Source organism: Stegostoma tigrinum, chromosome 14 (genome assembly GCF_030684315.1).
Source record: "Stegostoma tigrinum isolate sSteTig4 chromosome 14, sSteTig4.hap1, whole genome shotgun sequence".
Classification (NCBI taxonomy): Eukaryota; Metazoa; Chordata; class Chondrichthyes; order Orectolobiformes; family Stegostomatidae; genus Stegostoma; species Stegostoma tigrinum.
The window spans coordinates 60,525,526-60,548,344 of record NC_081367.1 but is presented as its reverse complement, the minus strand read 5'-3'; the positions used below and the strand labels follow the sequence as shown (position 1 = coordinate 60,548,344).

The 22,819-nt window shown below is 46.4% G+C and overlaps 1 protein-coding gene across 1 annotated transcript in view; it reads right to left on the bottom strand.

Moving 5' to 3' along the window:
• sec62 (SEC62 homolog, preprotein translocation factor) overlaps window positions 1-15,192 on the bottom strand; it is a 45,929-nt gene extending 30,737 nt beyond the window's left edge. The window contains exon 1 of the mRNA XM_048542628.2: window positions 15,085-15,192. Within this exon, the coding sequence (XP_048398585.1) occupies window positions 15,085-15,192 (108 nt within the window). The remainder of the gene's footprint in view (window positions 1-15,084) is intronic.
• Between the last annotated feature and the right edge of the window lie 7,627 nt (window positions 15,193-22,819).

The following is a 22,819-nucleotide window of genomic DNA, read 5'->3' as shown; positions in this document are numbered from 1 at the left end:
GATGGGATATATGAATAGGAAGGGTTGAGGGGGATTTGGGCCAAATGCTGGCAAATGGGACTAGATTTACATAGGGTATCTAGTCTGTATGGAAGACTTGGACTGAAGGGTCTGTTCTCATGCTGAACAGATCTATGACTCTACTAGGTTGTCGTTAACTAAAATATGTATTTGAAGTTGGCCATTTCTTCAGATATTCTTTAATTATATTGTTCCGGGAGACAATATGAAATCTATATATAAAAAGTTCCCCGCAGGTTACTTTTCCACCTGCTGATACAGAGTGCTTTTTAGGTGTGCTAAATTCTAACAATATCCGGCTCAAAATAACTGGTAGCAAACTTGTTGATTGGAGGCACAGGGACTGTACTCAGTAGATGCATTCAAATCACCATGCAGTTCCTTTTAAGCAATAAACTCCTGGTTTCCTGTAGTTCCAAAATACAGTCTATTTCTATTAGGTGCAAATTCAAAGTCATTAATGTTTGTAGTATGAAATACATCTATAAAACATGCAACAAGTGACTTTGAATAAAACAAAATGAACTGAAGCATCTAAATACAGGAATGGAGTCTCCCCCAGTGAGAAACATTTTTGTTCTCAAGCAACTAATGACCCTCCATGAAAAAAATCTCATTTCTAATTGAACATATAATTTATACTCTTTTTCCATTCAGGCAGCAACTTTCAGCCAATGTTGCACTTGAGAATAACTTAGAAAGTAACAGTTTTCCACCGGAAGAATGATTCAATCTACTGGACTGGTACAGCCTGATGCCAACGAGGATGACAAGTTCTGTTCAGTTTAAATTCAGTCTTTGGCTTATATTGCACGCATCATTGTCAAGGATATTGCTGATGGAGTTCCAGAACTAAGTCACTTTTTTTCCCTATTGGCTTTCAATAGCTCCATCATACAATGGACAGTTCAGAACAGTAATGCCTCATTACAAAAATTGCTTCAAAGCTCCTTCTTTCTCAGCATTTGATATAATCATATGGGAATTTCAGAAGCCATGGCTTGCCAATTTCAACCTGCAGTCCCTAATTTAAAGGCTGTTCTGAGAACCACATTTCAAATATACAAGATCTTTCATTTAAAATAAAATACAATGCTTTGCTCTATGTTGACTGGTGGTTTAACTGTGCATTCCTTAGTTATTAAATTTGGTAACCTGATTTTCCCAGCTTATCAAGATCTCCAAAACATGTAAGGAATGATGTGAATACCCAACATTGTAGAACAATTTTCACTTAAGGAAATAAATGAGCTGATCCAGAGCAACATTAATTTTTATTTCGTGGCTTGCATCCGAAAGGATCCAGAAAATGTACTTTCTTGCAGCAGCTCAAAATTTGTAAGTAGAATTTGCAAACGTTTAAAAAAGATCTGCTGTCAGAATCATTCTAAAAACAACTCTTACTTCCTTTTCCTCTTCAAAAATCATTCAATGTGTTTGTTTTCCTCCAAAGCTTTGACCACAAATTTTGGGTGGACAACACCAATTCAGTAGTAAGGGTATGTTTTAGCTAAGGGACTATTTTGACAAAGGACAAGGGAATTTCCCCTTGCATCATGGCCAATATTTAACGCACAGTCAACAACACTAAAAGAGCTGACCTGGCCATTATCATTTAGCTACATGTGGAAGCTTGCTAGGCACAAACTGACATGTGTTTTCTCCATTATATTACAATTGCAGCTTAACTGGTTCCGAATCAGTGGCGCCAATAGCGTGGGTTCAGTGGGTCCAGCACCAACTGACAATACCCTGCAGGACTTTCCCTCACAACCTCTCCCCTCACTCTAGGCATGACAACCCTCTGGTTAAACCATGACCAATCATCTTTTTCAAATGAGTGAGCAGCATATGGTCTGGTGGGGCTATGGTGACTTTTATTACAGTTTAAATTTACTTAAATCCAATTAAGTTTGGCGAACTATGTAAAAGATGTGCAAGTAAGACTTTTCATTGTTTGACAAAGTTTCAACACTAGTCTGCACAGGACTACATGTAAAAGAACATTCTTACAAATTGACAACAGTTATTGTCAACATACCATTCATTACTGACCATATGCGATAATGATTAAGTGATAATGGGAACTGCAGATGCTGGAGAATCCAAGATAATAAAGTGTGAAGCTGGATGAACACAGCAGGCCAAGCAGCATCTCAGGAGCACAAAAGCTGACATTCTGGACCTCGACCCTTCATCAGACAGGGGGATGGGGTGAGGGTTCTGGAGTAAGTAGGGAGAGAGGGGGAGGCGGATCGAAGATGGAGAGAAAAGAAGATAGGTGGAGAGTAGAGTATAGGTGGGGAGGTAGGGAGGGGATAGGTCAGTCCAGGGAAGACGGACAGGTCAAGGAGGTGGGATGAGGTCAGTAGGTTGGAAATGGAGGTGTGGCTTGGGGTGGGAGGAAGGGATGAGTGAGAGGAAGAACAGGTCAGGGAGGCAGAGACAGGCTGGGCTGGTTTTGGGATGCAGTGGGGGGAGGAGAAGAGCTGGGTTGGTTGCGTGGTGCAGTGGGGGGAGGGGACGAACTGGGCTGGTTTTGGGATGCGGTGGGGGAAGGGGACATTTTAAAGCTGGTGAAGTCCACATTGATACCATTGGGCTGCAGGGTTCCCAAGCGGAATATGAGTTGCTGCTCCTGCAACCTTCGGGTGGCATCAGTGTGGCACTGCAGGAGGCCCATGATAGACATGTCATCTCAAGAATGGGGGGGGGGGGGGGGGGGGGGGGGGGGGGGGGGGGTTGAAATGGTTCGCGACTGGGAGGTGCAGTTGTTTATTGCGAACCGAGCGGAGGTGTTGTGCAAAGCGGTCCCCAAGCCACCGCTTGGTTTCCCCAATGTACAGGAAGCCACACCGGGTACAATGGATACAGTATACCACATTGGCAGATGTGCAGGTGAACCACTGCTTAATATGGAAAGTCACCTTGGGGCCTGGGATAGGGGTGAGAGAGGTGGTGTGGGGGCAAGTGTAGCACTTCCTGCGGTTGCAGGGGAAGGTGCCGGGTGTGGTGGGGTTGGAGGGCAGTGTGGAGCGAACAAGGGAGTCACGGAGAGAGTGGTCTCTCCGGAAACCGGGAGCCTAACCCTCCCTCCACTGACCCCTTCACCCTCTTCCAACACAAGTCCTCCTCCTGGACACCACCCCAGGCCTCCCACCCTCCCTCAACCTCTTCATCTCCAACTGCCGTTGAGACATTAACCACCTCAACTTCTCCACCCTTCTCACCCACTGCAACCTCTCCCCCACAGAACGGGCAGCCCTCCGCTCCAACCCCAACCTCACCATCAAACCCGCAGACAAGGGTGGCGCAGTGGTAGTATGGTGCACTGACCTCTACATCACCGAGGCCAAACGCCAACTCTCCGACACTTCCTCCTACCGCCCCCTTGATCATGACCCCACCCCCGAGCACCAAACCATCATCTCCAACACCATTCATGACCTCATCACCTCAGGGGACTTCCCACCCACAGCCTCAACCCTCATTGTTCCCAACCCCGCACGGCCCGTTTCTATCTCCTTCCCAAAATCCACAAATCTGCCTGCCCTGGTCGACCCATTGTTTCAGCCTGTTCCTGCCCCACTGAACTCAACTCCACCTATCTGGACTCCATTTTCTCCCCTTTGGTCCAGGAACTCCCTACCTACATCCACGACACCACCCACGCCCTCCACCTCCTCCAGAACTTCCAATTCCCTGGCCCCCAATACCTCATTTTCACCATGGACGTCCAGTCCCTATACACCTGTATTCTGCATGCAGATGGCCTCAAGGCCCTCCGCTTCTTCCTGTCCCGCAGGCCCGACCAGTCCCCATCCACCGACACCCTCATCCGCCGAGCCAAACTCGTCCTCACCCTCAACAACTTCTCTTTCGATTCCTCCCACTTCCTACAGACAAGGGGGGGGGGGGGGGGGGCACGGGCACCCACATGGGCCCCAGCTATGCCTGCCTCTTTGTAGGTTACGTGGAGCAGTCCCTCTTCCGCACCGACACAGGCCCCAAACCCCACCTCTTCCTCCGTTACATTGATGACTGTATCGGCGCCGCCTCTTGCTCCCCAGAGGAGCTTGGACAGTTCATCCACTTCACCAACACCTTCCACCCCAAACTTCAGTTCACCTGGGCCATCTCCAGCACATCCCTCACCTACCTGGACCCCTCAGTCTCCATCTCAGGCAACCAGCTTGTAACTGACGGCCATTTCAAGCACACCAACTCCCACAGCTACCTAGAATACACCTCCTCCCACCCACCCTCCTGCAAAAATTCCATCCCCTATTCCCAATTCCTCCGCCTCCGCCGCATCTGCTCCCACGATGAGGCATTCCACTCCCGCACATCCCAGATGTCCAAGTTCTTCAAGGACCGCAACTTTCCCCCCACAGTGGTCGAGAACACCCTTGATCACATCTCCCGCATTTCCCGCTACACATCCCTCACACCCTGCCCCCAACACAACCGCCCTGAGGAACCCCTCGTTCTCACACACCACCCCACCAACCTCCGGACACCACGCATCATCCTCCGACACTTCCGCCATCCACAATCCGACCCCACCACCCAAGACATTTTTCCATCCCCACCCTTGTCTGCTTTCTGGACAGACCACTCTCTCCGTGACTCCCTTGTTCGCTCCACACTGCCCTCCAACTCCACCACACCCGGCACCTTCCCCTGCAACCGCAGGACGTGCTACACTTGCCCCCACACCTCCTCCCTCACCCCCATCCCAGGCCCCAAGATGACTTTCCATATTAAGCAGAGGTTCACCTGCACATCTGCCAATGTGGTATACTGTATCCATTGTACCCGGTGTGGCTTCCTCTACATTGGGGAAACCAAGCGGAGGCTTGGGGACCGCTTTGCGCAACACCTCTGCTCGGTTCGCAATAAACAACTGCACCTCCCAGTCGCGAACCATTTCAACTCCCCCTCCCATTCTTTAAATGACATGCCCATCATGGGCCTCCTGCAGTGCCACACTGATGCCACCCGAAGGTTGCAGGAACAGCAACTCATATTCCGCTTGGGAACCCTGCAGCCCAATGGTATCAATGTGGACTTCACCAGCTTCAAAATCTCCCCTTCCCCCACCGCATCCCAAAACCAGCCCAGTTCGTCCCCTCCCCCCACTGCACCAACCAACCAGCCCAGTTCTTCCCCTCCCCCCACTGCATCCCAAAACCAGTCCAGCCTGTCTCTTCCTCCCTAACCTGTTCTTCCTCTCACCCATCCCTTCCTCCCACCCCAAGCCTCACCTCCATCTCCTACCTACTAACCTCATCCCACCTCCTTGACCTGTCCGTCTTCCCTGGACTGACCTATCCCCTCCCTACCTCCCCACCTATACTCTACTCTCCACCTATCTTCTTTTCTCTCCATCTTCGGTCCGCCTCCCCCTCTCTCCCTATTTATTCCAGAACATTCACCCCATCCCCCTCACTGATGAAGGGTCGATGCCCGAAACGTCAGCTTTTGTGCTCCTGAGATGCTGCTTGTGTTCATCCAGCTTCACACTTTATTATCTGCAATAATGATTAACGCAGCTTTGCACTGTCCCTGAGAATTCCAGCTAACTAGTGAAGTGGAAATCAAAAGCAAAAAGGCCTGAGACTACTTAATCATAACAGTAATGAACTGAATTACAGGTAGTTCTCCCTATAACACAATAGCTGCGAACCTGTGCAACCTCGCACTATTGGAAATTGCTATAATAAATCCTGTTATAAGGAAATCGCTATATTGTACAGTAGAAAGTCCATGTTATCCAAACAGTCCACTATTCATCAATCGCATTACAGCCAATTTGCATTGATGAAACATGCGTTATAGCAGAAATACCTGTATTACACTTTACCTCAATCATGTTGTTAATGGCTTGGTTACTAAAAATTGGGATGGAGGAGAAAATAATTTTCTTGGTGATACATTTATATCCCCAACATTTATTTTTGAAAGAGATTTTGTGTTGAAAATAACTAGTATTTCATATCTCTCCCAATTCCAGACCTACCTTTTATGTTTACATCCCAGTGTGTTTTAGGGGTTTGTAGGTATTTTAACTATTGCATTAATATCTATCCTTGGGCAATCAACCTCAAACTTTGTGACTTGAGTCGGACATTGGCTCTCTGTACAAAAAAAAACATTAGTTGAGTTACCTACGGATAATGAATAGGACTCTTCCTTCCAAGTCATGAAAATCATAGAATTTCAAATCCAGCTTCAGGACTTGAGACAACATAATAAAGTCTGGCATTCGCTATTTAGGACAAAGAATACTTTGTGGATAGAAAATAGTGTGGTACGAATTAGATTCCAAACATTATGGACAAGCAGCAATTGCATGACAAACGGCCAGCTGGTAATGGCACTTAGTAAAGATTAAAAAATGAGGCAATTGACTGACAAATAATAAAATGTCAACGCTTAGGAAAGATGGTTTGGAGATACTACAGACTGAAGTCAACAACTGTATAAAATATCGTTGGCAGCATGCTAGTTTTTGAAAACTTATTACAGGTGGGAGCTGCAGGCAAAGGGTTCCCCTGGCAGCAAGTACGGCACTGGGAAGGACAAGGATTATCTGGTAGAAGGTACTGCACTGGGGGGTATAAGTGACGAGGGTTCCTGACACAAAGAAATTGATTTTAACAGAAACCACCAGAGTCTTCAAGTTAGTAGCCAGCTTCTTGGCAGTGTTATCTGACATTATGTGCACAGGGGATCATCCATAACCTGTTCTAATGACAAATGAATCAAATTTTTTAATCATCTTTCAATTGGAAACAAAGGATTCTGGAACATTTGTAAGTGTTGATGTGGACCAATGGCATCTATACTCTGTATTACATCATTCACATTGTCTCCTTTGCGGTTCCTGACACTCGTATGCTGGAGAAACCTATAACATGAACAAGTAGAAGGGATAAATCTACAAAGTTTCAGACTCTCCCACTCCCCCCCCCCTCTCCAATTTTAGTTATCTCTTACAACCTGTCAATTTTTCAAAGCAATTGGCTAGAATATGATTGGGTTAAACTGCAAAAGCCTTTAGTTGCGACAAATTGACAGCAACCAGTTTGCATCCAGCTGGATAATGGGAAATGTTCAGTAAACAAACAGATCCTGCGAGCCTTGTTAGTTTTGTATGTAACATTAACAAACAAGAGTGCAGATGTACAGCATTGAGTCCTTAGTGCAATTCAGGAGCAGGCAGGCAAAGACTCACCAACTCTAAATTTTACTGCAACTAAATCTAAATATGCCTGGAGGGATTTTGATAACAATTACCAAGGTTTCCTCATCACAAAATTTGCATGCACCAAAAAGTGATAAATGAGAACATCTGCATTACAATCAGCATTACATCTGCACTTAGCTCATAAACCTTGGATTAGTTTCTGAATTCATATCAAAAGTCAAAATACAAGCTGAGATATAGATTTTAATCCCATTTTAAAATGTGGTACATGGGATGGACCTCTGCCCTATGTAGTCACTTTGCTCTGCTTGCTGTATGGGTTCCGAATGAAGCGAGTAGGGGCTGAATGCAAGGTGACACCAAAAAAGCTATCCAGTTTGTACTAGACAGAATCAGTAGTGCGGCAAACACTATAATCCCAAATACAACTGGAATGTCACTTTCAAAGTCCCAAATACAGGACTTAATAGGCATACAATGTTTTCTAAGAGCCAAGAAACAGTAGTAGCTGTCAATAAGATCATGGTTGATCTGACGTGGCCCTAACTTCATTTGCCTGCCAGTATCTCCACAGCCTCATCTCCATTGTTAATTAAATATCTGACTAACTCAGTTTGAATATATCCATTGTCGCAGTTTCCACTGCTCACCGAGGGAAAGATTTCAAATACTGATGACCCACTGAGAATATGCATTCCTCTTAATCTGTTTAAAATGGGAGCCCCCTTATCAATTCTGTCATGGGCAGCTGTATCCATGGCAAACAGATTCACAAAGATCTTGTTGGTTCCCTTGCCACTTGCCACATAACCAGTCTAACAGCCACTTGGTGCTGTGGTGGTGGACGTTGATGTCTCCCCTCACCAGAGTACATGCTGCACCCTTGCCACCCTCTGTGTTTCCCCCATGTGTTGTTCTCAAGGGCAATTAGGGATGTGCAACAATGCTGTCGTAGCTAGCAGCACCTACATCCCTTGAATGCTTAAAATCTTAATGACAATCCAGATAGTGACTAGCTACAAGATTACAATCCTGAAGGTGAGCAGATGTCCATAAGAATATAGAACAAGAAGGCTCTATTCTGAGATTCAGGTTGCTTTCCAAACTGTTTCTGCAACAGTGCATACATTTAGTACACTAGGTAAAAGTAGGAGAAAAAAATCCTGAGGGATAAATGCACTAGCAACAACTGTCCACGTGATGATGACTGGAGACAGAGGAATTCAGAATATTTTGTTAAGAAATCACCAATTAACATCAGTGAGCAAAATTAACTGTCTGTAAGCAGTTGACTGGGGCAGAAGTTACTTGACTGGAAAAAAAACCAGGAGAATAGTCACTGAATCAGCAGGGAGGGGGTACTGGATAGAAATTTCTGGGATGTGGGTATTGCACCTGAAGCCACTTTCAATGTTTACACAGAGTGGTCTAACAGTTCAGAGCGTTGTTACAGAAGACTAAACCAGTGTGCAATTCGAACAATGAACAAGTCAGACTTGGATGGAAAGCCAAACTTGAATTTTATGACAATAGGTCAATTTCCACATTTTACCCCTGTTGATCCACACATTACCTTAACTATAACTGCTTTTGTACCCAAATACCATGCTACTATTACCATATTCAAGAATTTTGACCTTATACTACTGTACACTATGGTATTTTCTCAGACAACCATACCTGGCGCTATCTGTCACCTGTACCAGTATGTGGTACCTCGGAAAAGATTCTTTTAGGTCAAGCCTTTGCTTCATCTTGTGGTTATCAAAGGATTAATGGTACAGGATATGCCACTGTAGAGAATCAGGAGACCCGGATTCAAGTCTCACCTGTTCCAGAGGTGCGTAAAAACACCTCTGAACAGGTGGATTAAAAAACATCCATAGAACCTGCGCTGTCCTCACTGAGGCAGTGGTAACCCACGCCACCTCGGAGCCAAAAGATTTCGCTTCAACTCCTACTTCAGGGTCTGATGGTCATAGAGGTGTGTCGTAATATGTCTGAACAGATTGATTAAAATTATTACAAATTCATATCTTTCACACCATGAGGATTTCCTATCACGTACCACCACTTGCTACGGATGCAAACTTCAAATTCGTACAAAAGCCATAACAAGTTTAAGTGATCAATTTGGAAATGTAACCCTATGAGACACTGAATTGTCAAGCAATGAATGTACTGATCAGGATGTGGAGGTGCACCTGATGAAGGGGCAGCGAATTGAAGGCTTGTGGTTTCAAATAAATCTGTTGAACTTTAACCTGTTGTGGTGTAATTTCTGACTTTTCTGATGAGATACAGAGGATCACTGCCTCAAGAGGACTTTAACACACACATTTCATGGACACTGGCACATGCTCACAATCTCCAGAAACAGCATTGCTCTCATATGGCTCACTTGCACAAATATCATCATTGTTAACATGCTATTCCTTTGAACAGCCATTTCAAAGTTAGAATTACGATAGCCAGAAACACAATGGGGTTTTTAAGGATGATCCGTAAAGCAAAAGAACACCTCCCAAAGAATAACAAGGTCAAAACGGTTATAGGAGCAATCATTTTCATCACTTTCCGCTCTCTCCTGCGTGGATACAAATCTAATTAGAACATAGAACAGTACAGCACAGAACAGGCCCTTCAGCCCACAATGTTGTGCCAACCATTGATCCTCATGTATGCACCCTCAAATTTCTGTGACCATATACATGTCCAGCAGTCTCTTAAATGACCCCAATGACCTTGCTTCCACAACTGCTGCTGGCAACGCATTCCATGCTCTCACAACTCTCTGCGTAAAGAACCTGCCTCTGACATCCCCTCTATACTTTCCACCAACCAGCTTAAAACTATGACCCCTCGTGCTAGCCATTTCAGCCCTGGGAAATAGTCTCTGGCTATCAACTCTATCTATGCCTCTCATTATCTTGTATACCTCAATTAGGTCCCCTCTCCTCCTCCTTTTCTCCAATGAAAAGAGACCGAGCTCAGTCAACCTCTCTTCATAAGATAAGCCCTCCAGTCCAGGCAGCATCCTGGTAAACCTCCTCTGAACCCTCTCCAAAGCATCCACATCTTTCCTATAATAGGGCGTCCAGAACTGGACGCAGTATTCCAAGTAATTTTAATAATATTTTAAGATTACCCTCTTTCCATAACATAAAAAGAGTTAGTAAGGACATAAACCTGTTATTGGGTATTTCAAATCATCTGGAAAATTGCAATACCTTCACATTTTACAATTGCAGGTTTTGAAGCATTCTGTACATCTGTACGGAATGGCCCTAATTTTCACAGCTTAGCCTCTTGCAAACAACTTCAAATGATGTAACGTAAGAAAGCCAAGTGATTCATGGGAGAGATTTGAACCCAAACTAAGTTATGAGATATTTGGATAGCTAACCAACAGTTTGATCTAAAAGTTGAGCTTTGAGAACAGCATTTTAAAGGAGAAATGCAAGGTTAGGAGGTATAAACAGTGAATTCTAGAACTTACAGCCATGACAGCTTAAAGCACGATGCCGAACGGTGTATCTATGAAAATCCGATACGTGTAAAGGGTCAGATTTGGAGGATACAGACCTGAGGATTATACGGCTTGAGGAGGTTAATGAAATAGAAAGGAGAGAGGCCACTGTGAGGTTTAAAAACAATGAAAACTTTAAGATAGAGGCAACTTATTCAGGTCAGTGAGTCAAGGCACGATGGTTGAATGGAACAGGGTGTGTTAGGAAACAGCAAGATTTTCCCAGAGGCCACAGGTACCCTTCAGACATTCAGAACAGCACAATGAATTTAAGCAACAGGAAGTGTTGGTTGGCTGCCATTACAAATCACACAGCTGTTGGAGTTCTCAATTCTACTAGGTAAAACCAAATTTGCATTACAGATCAGTTAAGTGCTCACAACTTAGCAAGTGAAAACATGCCATCCATGGCCTTAGCCATCTTATGCTAACTGAACTACAATGTCTCCTAATGATGACTTCATAGTTGAAGTATTACCCTTGTTTTCAGAACCTACCAATGGCCTCAACCCTCCCCACCTGTAACCTTCAGCACCCCGACAGCCCTCCAAGAGCTCTCTGTTCCTTCAATTTTGATATCCGTGCATTCTGGATTGTCACTGCTCTGACAATGGCAGCCACGCCTTTAGGTATCTAAACTCTGGGATTTTCTTCCTTAACCTCTTTATCCTTCTCTCCTCCACGACAATCCGTGTTTTAAAATTACTTAATTGTGTCTGTTGCAGTTAGTGTTTTTGAGGTCAAAGTGAAATCGGAATTTTGCTCCAGGGATAACTTTTTGCATGTATACAGAAGTCACTTCAGCACTCCAGCTACGCTGACTGCAATTAACTACTATAATCACATTAATTTACTGATGGCACAGGTTCCCTTTGAACCTCCCATGTAGTTTAGACATCCAGAAAAATGCTGAAGAATATTCCAAAGTATGGTCCCACCTCCACTTCCCTCACTTGCCACAACTGCCAATGTGATCTAAATAATGAAGTGTTTTTTAGGTGAGTAGAAGAATATCAACAACATTTGCACAATTCAGTAAGATGGAGGTTATTAGCCAGAAAAGCCACAGAATCGACCAAGTCAAATTCATCACTCAAATTCCTCCAATCTTCATTTCACAATATTGAATAGTGAAGCAGCACCTCATTCACTCATTACTGTGGGGGACAAGGAATGAAAACATTATCCCTTGCTGTCCCACCAGCTGCAGTCTACGAAAACTCTTGATCCACAGCTGAGAAGGTCTAAGACCAACAGATTGGTTCTCAACTCCTGTCTTAATTGTCCCTCACCACATTCAGGCCCTCACTCTCATGCTGCACTGGAGTAGTGCTGTTGTAAAACACTGATCTGTCAATATTGCTTGTTTTCATGCAAATGAAATGGAAATATAAGATGCATATTTTCAGTTGTATATTCAAAGAAGTCCTAATCCATACAAACATACAAATTAGGGGTAGCATTTTTGTGTTGTTGCCATCAAATGAAGTCACATGATTATACTTTACAGTTGGCTTTGTTGCTGCAAAAACAACTGGCTCAAAAAAGGAATCAATTTCAGTTAACTTCAACTTAAAGGTAAGTATGATTTTCAAATCGTTTTTCACAACCACAGGACATCCAGAAGTGTTTTACAACCAATGGAGTTTTTAAAGGGCAGTTACTCTTGTAATACAACAACCAAATTATACACAGTAAACATTCAAAAACAGCAATGCAGTGATGACAAGAAAATGTGTTTTAACGCTTGGCTGTAGGATGATTATTGAGCAGGTACTCGCAGAGAACTTCCCTTGTCTATGTCAAATAGCACCATTAGACCTCTTCAAACCAACTCAAGTAAAAGAAACGGGTCTTAGTTTAATATCTCATCTGAAAGTACCGTATTAGAATTGTCAATCTACATTGTTTTCTGGGACTCAAACCAAATGCCATACAAAAGCATAGACATTTCTGTGGTAAACAGCTTACATTTATACAGTACCTTAAATGTAAAGAATGCACCATGTATTTACATTAGCAGCCAGAAAAGATCATGCTTATGCAACCAGAAAGGGTGATGAAACGTTATGAACAACTGGTAGATGGAAATGTTCCACAAATGTGAGACAGAGTGAAGAATGCAGAAGATGCCTGCCTTAAATCAATGGAGTGAATTTACACAGTTGAATGAGATTATTGAGTTGAAGCAAGTGATTGAAAGATGAGAGTTGAAATTAAACAAATTGGGATTGCAAAATAGTCAGAGCAAATCGAAGGCTGCACTGGGACTGACAGAAGCACAAAGCTTGCACAGCTGTAACATTTTTTGCCTTAAGCAGCTTTGGCTGTTGCATAGTTTCTGCAAATCATTTTCACTTGTGGTGGGAGAGTCCAAGAATAGAACCATTACCAACAGAATCACCACAAATAAGTTCGAAAGGAGCCCAGGAAAATTGTTAGCCACAGAATGGTAAACAGCATGAAGCATTTTGAGATATTTTATAGTGACTCATGGAGAGAAACTGTTAAAGTCTGGAATTCCATAAAACTCTCATGTTCCCCCCCACTCCTCCTTCAAAATGTTCCTATAAACCTACACCTATCTTAATATCTTATGTAGTTTAGTGTCAAATGTTGTTTGACCACAATCCTTTGATGTTTTATTATACTAAAAGCATGATAGAAATTTAAAGTCGTTTTACTGAAACTGGGTAATAGCATGAATGGAAGAATGTGTTGCTGGAGGGTGATAAAATTGGTTAGGGTGAAGTTAATGGTGAGCATAAGTGAGCAGAAGCATGAGCACAGTGGGATGGTGGCTCAGTTGTTAGCACTGCTGCCACACAGTGACAGGGATCTGGGTTCAATTCCAGTCTCAGGCAACTATCCATGTGGAGTTCACTGTGTGTGTGTGTGCATGCGTGTGTGCGGATTTCATCCAGGTACTCTGGTTTCCTCCCACAGTCGAAAGACGAGCAGGTTAGGCAAATTGCCCATAGTGTTCAGGGAAATGCAGGGTTACAGGGAACGGACTTGGGTAGGATGCTCTTTGGAGGGCTGGTGTGGATTCAAACGGCGTGCTTCCACACTGTAGAGATTCTATGAAGATTCTGAACTGCCTTGATGAGAGATCTGGAGAATTGCCTCCTTCCAATCTTTCAATTTCTGATATTATGAGAATCCACAAAAAAAGTGGTTGCTTCAAAGGTTCAACCTGTGTGCAGTCAATTCACTGCCTGATTGTATGCAGGGTGTGTAATTTTTTCATCTCATGATCTGCTATATCCTGTAACTTTACAGACTGGGAGCTTTCAACACAGTCTCAGTCAGCTGGTTACAGTATCCCAGGGGAGCAACACTTCTGTCACCATTACCTCATTGCACGTGAACTGCTGCCAAAATCAGCACATACATCACAGGCAAATATAATTTAAAAGTCAACGAGAAGATATAATAATTAACAACCCACAGCTCCTGATCCACCACAAATTAATACTTCATACTAACCCACTCTTGTTTACCCTTCTTCACTATTCTCTCTGCAGGAATCATTTCCTTTTTGTGTTCTAATTTACTCCCCTCTTCACTCAACTCCTCTGCACCCGCTCTCCCATGCCATTTCCTCCCAGATATCGCTTCTCCTCTCAGCTTGTGTATCCCACACTTTAGACCTCTGCTATTCCTTCTCACAACCATCTCCTGTAGCCCATGTTCCACCAACTCTCCTAACGGCTCTTGTGGTACAGTGGCAGTATCGCTACCTCTAAGCCAGGATGCCCAGTTTCAAGCACCCCTTGCTCCAATGATAACATCAAGTTGACAGGGAAATCCCATTCTTCTATCACTGCTCCCTACCGACTCGACTGCAGTTTCACATAGGGAGGAGAAACCACTCTCCTGCTATCTTTACCTCAGATTAACCACAAATTTTATTCCCTATCTTCCAGTCCTCTCTTTTACTTCATTCTCCCCACTATCATCCCCTCAACATTCCCCACTCTAAGCCTACTCTCCCGTTTCCCCCTCATAACACCCAACGTCATTTCTCATTACGCAGCCTCGCCTCTTCTCCAACTCCCACCAGACACCACATTTACTAGCGCCTACCAAATTCCCTCCTCCCCCCCACCCCCACTTCCTACACAGCACACTCCCAACCCACGTCCCTTATCCTCCTTCCCCACCCCGCCAACCCCGCGCCTTCCCCTCACACTCCGTCCTCTCACCCGGCCACTTCGTCATTTCTCCTTTATCCCCATCCCACCCATTCTGTCACGTCCCTGTCCGAATTCTCCCTCCCCGGGATCTCATCCTCGCTCCAGTTCTCAGCTCCCGCTACCTGACTCCGCTTCTTCTGTTTGCGCCGCTCCGCCATTTCCCCGGCCCCAAGTGACGTGTAACGGGGCAACCAAACATCGCGAGAGTCATGACTGGGCATCAACAGCATCCCCTGCCGACCTAGAGGAGGAACTACACCAACATTACCTACGGCCCAGGAGTGTGAACCTGATGCCAACAGCGCCACCTATTGCCCAGGAGGAAGACCTACATTGCGCCTTGCCGCCCGGGGGAACTACATCTTTGCAGATAATAAAATGTGAGGCTGGATGAACACAGCAGGCCAAGCAGCATCTCAGGAGCAGAAATGATGACGTTTCGGGCCTAGACCCTTCATCAGAGAGGGGGATGGGGACAGGGAACTGGAATAAATAGGGAGAGAGGGGGAGGCGGACCGAAGATGGAGAGAAAAGAAGACAGGTGGAGAGAGTATAGGTGGGGAGGTGGGGAGGTAGGGAGGGGATAGGTCAGTCCAGGGAGGACGGACAGGCCAAGGAGGTGGGATGAGGTGAGGAGGTAGGAGATGGAGGTGCGGCTTGGGGTGGGAGGAAGGGACGGGTGAGAGGAAGAACAAGTTAGGGAGGCAGTGACAGGTTGGACTGGTTTTGGGATGCAGTGGGGGGAGGGGAAGAGCTGGGCTGGTTGTGTGGTGCAGGGGGGGGAGGGGATGAACTGGGCTGGTTTTGGGATGCGGTGGGGGGAAGGGGAGATTTTGAAGCTGGTGAAGCCTAGATTGATACCATTGGGCTGCAGGGTTCCCAAGCGGAATATGAGTTGCTGTTCCTGCAACCTTCGGGTGGCATCATTGTGGCACTGCAGGAAGCCCATGATGGACATGTCATCTAAAGAATGGGAGGGGGAGTTGAAATGGTTCGAGACTGGGAGGTGCAGTTGTTTATTGTGAACCGTGCGGAGGTGTTGTGCAAAGCGGTCCCCAAGCCTCCGCTTGGTTTCCCCCATGTAGAGGAAGCCACACCAGGTACAATGGATACAGTATATTGCATTGGCAGATGTGCAGGTGAACCTCTGCTTAATATGGAAAGTCATCTTGGGGACTGGGATGGGGGTGAGGGAGGAGGTGTGGGGGCAAGTGTAGCAATTCCTGCGGTTGCAGGGAAAGGTGCCGGGTGTGGTGGGGTTGGAGGGCAGTGTGGAGCGGACAAGGGAGTCACGGAGAGAGTGGTCTCTCCAGAAAGCAGACAAGGGTGGGGATGGAAAAATGTCTTGGGTGGTGGGGTCGGATTGTAGATGGCAGAAGTGTCGGAGGATGATGCGTTGTATCCGGAGATTGGTGGGGTTGTGTGTGAGAACGAGGGGGATCCTCTTTGGGCAGCTGTGGCAGGGGCGGGGTGCGAGGGATATGTTGCGGGAAATGCGGGAGACGCGGTCAAGGGCGTTCTTGACCACTGTGGGGGGAAAGTTGCGGTCCTTGAAGAACTTGGACATCTGGGATGTGCGGGAGTGGAATGCCTCATTGTGGGAGCAGATGCGGCGGAGGTGGAGGAATTGGGAATAGGGGATGGAATTTTTGCAGGAGGGTGGGTGGGAGGAGGTGTATTCTAGGTAGCTGTGGGAGTCGGTGGGCTTGAAATGGACATCAGTTATAAGCTGGTTGCCTGCAATGGAGACTGAGGGGTCCAGGAAGGTGAGGGATGTTTTGGAGATGGCCCAGGTGAACTTGAGGTGGGGGTGGAAGGTGTTGGTGAAGTGGATGAACTGTTCGAGCTCCTCTGGGGAGCAGGAGGCGGCGCTGATACAGTCATCAATGTAACGGAGGAAGAGGTGGGGTTTGGGGCCTGTGTAGGTGTGGAAGTGGGACTGTTCCATGTCACCTACAAAGAGGCAGGCATAGCTGGGGCCCATGTGGGTGCCCATGGCCACCCCCTTTGTCTGTAGGAAGTGGGAGGAATCGAAAGAGAAGTTGTGGGTGAGGACGAGTTCGGCTAGGCGGATGAGGGTGTCAGTGGAGGGGGACTGGTCGGGCCTGCGGGACAGGAAGAAGCGGAGGGCCCTGAGGCCATCTGCTTGCGGAATACAGGTGTATAGGGACTGGATGTCCATGGTGAAAATGAGGTGTTGGGGGCCAGGGAATTGGAAGATCTGGAGGAGGTGGAGGGCGTGGGTGGTGTCACGGATGAAGGTAGGGAGTTCCTGGACCAAAGGGGAGAAAATGGAGTCCAGATAGGTGGAGATGAGTTCGGTGGGCCAGGAACAGGCTGAGACAATGGGTCGACCAGGGCAGGCAGGTTTGTGGACTTTGGGAAGGAGATAGAAACGAGCCGTGCGGGGTTGGGGAATAATAAGGCTGGAGGCTCTGGGTGGGAGGTCCCCTGAGGTGATGATGTCATGGATGGTGTTGGAGATGACGGTTTGGTGCTCGGGGGTGGGGTCATGACCGAGGGGGCAGTAGGAGGAAGTGTCGGAGAGTTGGCGTTTTGCCTCGGCGATGTAGAGCTCAGTGCACCATACGACCACTGCGCCACCCTTGTCTGTGGGTTTGATGGTGAGCTTGGGGTTGGAGCGGAGGGCTGCCCGTTCTGCGGAGGAGAGGTTGGAGTGGGTGAGAGGGGTGGAAAGGTTGAGGTGGTTAATGTCTCGACGGCAGTTGGAGATGAAGAGGTCGAGGGAGGGTAAGGAGGCCTGGGGGTGGTGTCCAGGAAGAGGACTTGTGCTGGAAGAGGGTGAAGGGGTCAGTGGAGGGAGGCTTAGTCTCCTGGTTGAAGAAGTAAGCGTGGAGGCGAAGTCGGCGGAAAAACTGCTCGATGTCCAAACGTGACTGGTATTCGTTGATGTGTGGTTGTAGGGGGCAAAGGTGAGCCCCTTGCTTAGGACTGACCATTCGTCCTCAGTCAGTGGGAGGTCTGGGGGGATGGTGAAGATTCGGTAGGGCTCAGCGTGGCTGTCTACTCTGGGGTTGCTGGCTGTGGAGGTTGTGGGCGGAGCAATGAGGTCGTCAGGTGTGGACAGGGTTCCGTCGGCGTCGGCCATGGGCGGGGTTCCATCGGCGTCGGCCGTGGGCGGTGTTCCGTTGGCGGTGGGAGGAGCGGGGTGGGCGGCAGCAGCAGTGGCGAGGGTGGTGTGTGTGGTGTTGTAACTGGAAGTGGAGGCAGTGACTGCAGCAGCGGTCGCGTCCGCGGTCCCGGAAGTGGTGTGCCCGGCGGTGGCAGATGTGAACCCTGCAGTCCAATGGTATCAATGTGGACTTCACCACCTTCAAAATCTCCCCTTCCATCACCGCATCCCAAAACCAGCCCAGTTCGTCCCCTCCCCCCACTGCATCCCACAACCAGCCCAGCTCATTCCCTCCCCCCGCTGCATCCCAAAACCAACCCAGCGTGTCTCTGCCTCCCTAACCTGTTCTTCCTCTCACCCATCCCTTCCTCCCACCCCAAGCCGTACCTCCAATTCGTACCTACTAACCTCATCCCACCTCCTTGACCTGTCCGTCTTCCCTGGACTGACCTATCCCCTCCCTACCTCCCCACCTATACTCTCTCCACCTATCTTCTTTTCTCTCCATCTTCGGTCCGCCTCCCCCTCTCTCCCTATTTATTCCAGAACCCTCTCCCCATCCCCCTCTCTGATGAAGGGTCTAGGCCGGAAACGTCAGCTTTTGTGCTCCTGAGATGCTGCTTGGCCTGCTGTGTTCATCCAGCTTCACACTTTGTTACCTTGGATTCTCCGGCATCTACAGTTCCCATTATCTCTGGAAATGTACTATTACTGCCCTCTGCCGGCCAGGATCTGGAATTGCGGCTTTTCCCCCATCCCGGTGCCCAGAAGGGAGAAACTAGAGTGACACCGCTCCTTGCCGCCCGGCGGAAAGGCTGCGGCCACATTGGCCCCTTCTTGCCCAGAGGCACATGTAGTCTTATTTAATCATGGGATATGGGCGTCGGAGGCTCGTCGCTAGTTGATCTTTACGCAATGGTGGTTAGCTGTCTTCATGAACTGCTGCAGTTCAAGTGCTTTAGGTAGACTGCAGTGCTGTTCCAGGCTTTTAACACTGCGATGCTGAAGGAATAGTAAAGATTTCCAAGCCTGAATGATGAGTGGCATGGTGGGGGAACTTGCTGGTAGTGGTATGCCCTTGTGTCTGTTGTCCTTATCCTTCTAGATCGAAGTAGCTGTAGGTTAGGGAGGTGTTGTTTCGAGAGATTTGGTAAAATTCAGCAGTTCATCTTGTACATGGGTACATATTGCTACTACTGAATATAGTGTGATGGCTGCTTTGGTCACACTGCCATCTCCTGCCCAGAAAGGGTAAACTGAAGTCACACTTCTCCCCCACCACGGGGGACTAGTCACAAGATCACTGGCTCCCAGGATGGGGAGCTGCAGTCATCTTGTCCTTGATGCCAGAGCCAGGGGTATCTGCAGCAATTATGCCCCCGGCACCAGGAACAAGAACTGCAGCACAATGTCTTCTGCCGCTCGGAAGGGGGAACTGCGGTTCTGTCACCACCTACCACCTACTAGGAGCAACATCACATACCCCACTACCTGGGATATTGAACTGCTACCTGCCATCACCTGTCAATATCGCAGATAAACTGCCACCTGTGGATTGAGAATGCTTCAGGTGCATGAACCTTTCAACATGAAACTGAATGCACAGTTCCTTTTCCAAAGAATTGGTCACATATGTATTTCAAGAAGTTTCACCATGGAGCATCATGTCTTCATTTGCTTGCCCAAACTGTAGCTGAACATACCAATTAGAAAGCTATTCAGATGATACTTGGCTAAACTTAAAGTCATGCAACACTGAAAACAGATCTCTTGGCCAACTCATCCACACTGATCAGACATCCCAATCTGACCTAGTCCCATTTGCCAGCATTTGGCCCATTTCCCTTTAAATCCTTACTATTCTTGCTCCCATCCAAATGTGTTTTAAATGTTGTAATTGTACCCATCTCCACCACCTCCTCTGGCAGCTCATTCTGTACACACGCCACCCATTGCATGAAAAGTTACTCCTCAGGTCCTTTTTAAATCTTTCTGCTCTCACCATAAACCTCTGTCCTCCAGTTTTGGGCTCCCTCACTCTGGGAAAAGACCTTGGTTATTCACCCTATCCATGCCCCTCAAGATTTTTTTTATGTATCTCTGTAAGGTCACTACTCAGTCTCAGATGCTCCAGGTAAAAAAAAATCCTAGCCTTTTTCAGGCACTCCCTATAGCTCAGCCCTCGTATCCTGGCAAAATCTTTGTTAATCTTTTCTGCACAACCTCCTGTTTAACAACTTCCTTCCTATAAAAGGGCAACCAGAAGTGTGTACTGTATTCCAAAAGTGGCCTAATCAATGTTGTGTACAGCCACAATATGACATCCAACTCCTATACTGTTATGACTGATAAAGCCAAGTATGCCAAATGCCTTTTCACCACCCTGTCTACCTGCGACTCTACTTGCCAGGAATCATGCACCTGCACCCCTACGTCTGTTTGTTCAGCAACACTCCCCAGGCCCTACCATTAACTGTATAAGTTGTACCCTGGTTACCCTTGCCAAAATGTAATACCTCACATTTCTCTAAGTTAAACTCCATCTGCCACTCCTCGGCCCCTTGGCCCATTTGATCAAGGTCCCGTTGTACTCTAAGATAATCTCTTCTCTATCCACTGCACCACTTATTTTGGTGTCATCTGCAAACTTACTAACCAAGATTCTTATATTCACATTCAAATAATTCATATAAATGATGAAAAACAGCAGATCCAGCACTGATACGTGCAGCACCACACCGGTCACAGGCCTCCAGTCTGAAAACAACCCTCCAACACCACCCTCTCTCTCATACCTTCAGGCCAATTTTGTATCCATTTGGTCAGCTGCCCCAGGATCCCATGTTATTTGACCTTACTAGCAAGTTTACCATGTGGAACCTTGTCGGACACTTTGCTGAAGTCCATATAGACAATGTCTACTGTTCTGCCTTCTTCAACCTTCTTTGTCACCTCTTCAAAAAACTCAATCAAATTAGTGAAACACAATTTCTCACGCATAACATCATGCTGACTTATCCATAATCATTCCTTGCCTTTCTAAATGCATGTAATTCCTGCCCCTCAGAATCTCCTCCAACAATTTACCCACAACAAGAGTCTAGGCCCGAAACATCAGCTTTTGTGCTCCTGAGATGCTGCTGGGCCTGCTGTGTCCATCCAGCTTCACACTTTATTATCTTGGATTCTCCAGCATCTGCAGTTGCCATTATCACTGATGTAAGGCTCACTGGCCTATAGCGCTCTGGCTTTGCCTTACAGCCTTTCTTAAATAATGGCACCACATTAGCCAATCTCCTGTCTTCTGGCACCTCATCTGTGGCTATTGACGAATAATTTATTTTTGTGTTCAACTTTTTTAGAACTAGTAAAAGAACTTTGACAAAAGGAATGAAAGAAAGCTCAGGAAGGAAGCTGTAAAACTTGATAAGGTTCAGACAAGATTTACAAGGATGTTGCCAGGATGGAGGGTTTGAGCTTTAGCGAGAGGCTGAAATGGCTACAGCTAGTTTCCCTGGAGTGTTGGAGATTGGGGGGTAACTTTGTAGAGGTCTATAAAATCATGACGTGCATGGACAGGGTGAATAGCCAAGGTCTTTTCCCCAGTGTGGGGAGTTCAAAACTGGAGGGCAGAGGAGAAAGATTTAAAAGAGATGTAAGGGGGCAACTTTTTCATGCAGAGGGTGGTGTGTGTATGGAATGAGCTACCAGAGGAAGTGGTGGAGACTAGTACATTTGCAACATTTACAAGGCATCTGGATGGGTATATAAATAGGAAGCATTTAGAGGGATATGGGTCAAATGCTGGCAAATGGGACGAGATTTATTTCGGATATCTGGTCAGCATGCATGAGTTGGACCGAAGGTCCTAATGTCATGCTGAACAGATATATGACTCTATGAGATGCAGTTCCTTCTGTAAGCCTCTCCACTTCTTGCTGTTTTTTTTCCTCTTTCACACTACCTGTTTGACCAAGCTTTTTGTCATATGAACTTACAAGTTAGGAGCAGGACTAGGTTATTTGGTCACCAAAACATGCTGTGCCATTCAATTAGATCATGGTTGATCTGGTGATGACTCAACTCCACATTCCCACCTACACTTTAATTCTCTTATTTGTCAACAATCTATCTGACTCTGCCATAGAAAAGTTTACCTACTTTGATAGCTCCTTATGAGGCTTATCTCCTATGTGTAAAATTGTGATTCTGTAATGTCTTCAGACACTTTGTTAAAAGTGTAATAAGTTGGTGTATAGATACAAGTTGTTATTGTTTGCTGTTCTCCCAGTTGATTGCAAAAGGGTCCTTGCGAATAATGTTAATTCCTATAGAGTCCAGGGCAAAACTGGTTTTTATAGAGATAACAAGGTGTAGAGCTGGATGAGCACAGCATGCCAAGCGATATCAGAGGATGCCGCTTGGCCTGGTGTGTTCTTCCAGCTCTACACCTTGTTATCTCAGATTCTCCAGCATCCTATTATCTCTGGTTTTTATAGAACCAGTTTTATAGGATATATAATTTGAGATTTCCCTGAATCCTTACATTTGCTTATTTTAGCTGTTGCTCAGGAATGCGATCTATTACTCTTGATCCTCTTTTCCTATTTCTTTTTAACCTGTGCTTTTCATTACTTTATTACCCCTCCCTGATTGTATCGCTTCTTTTCACCTCCACTTTCAGGTACTCTGCCCTTCCAAATGTTTAGGGGTGTGATCAGGTG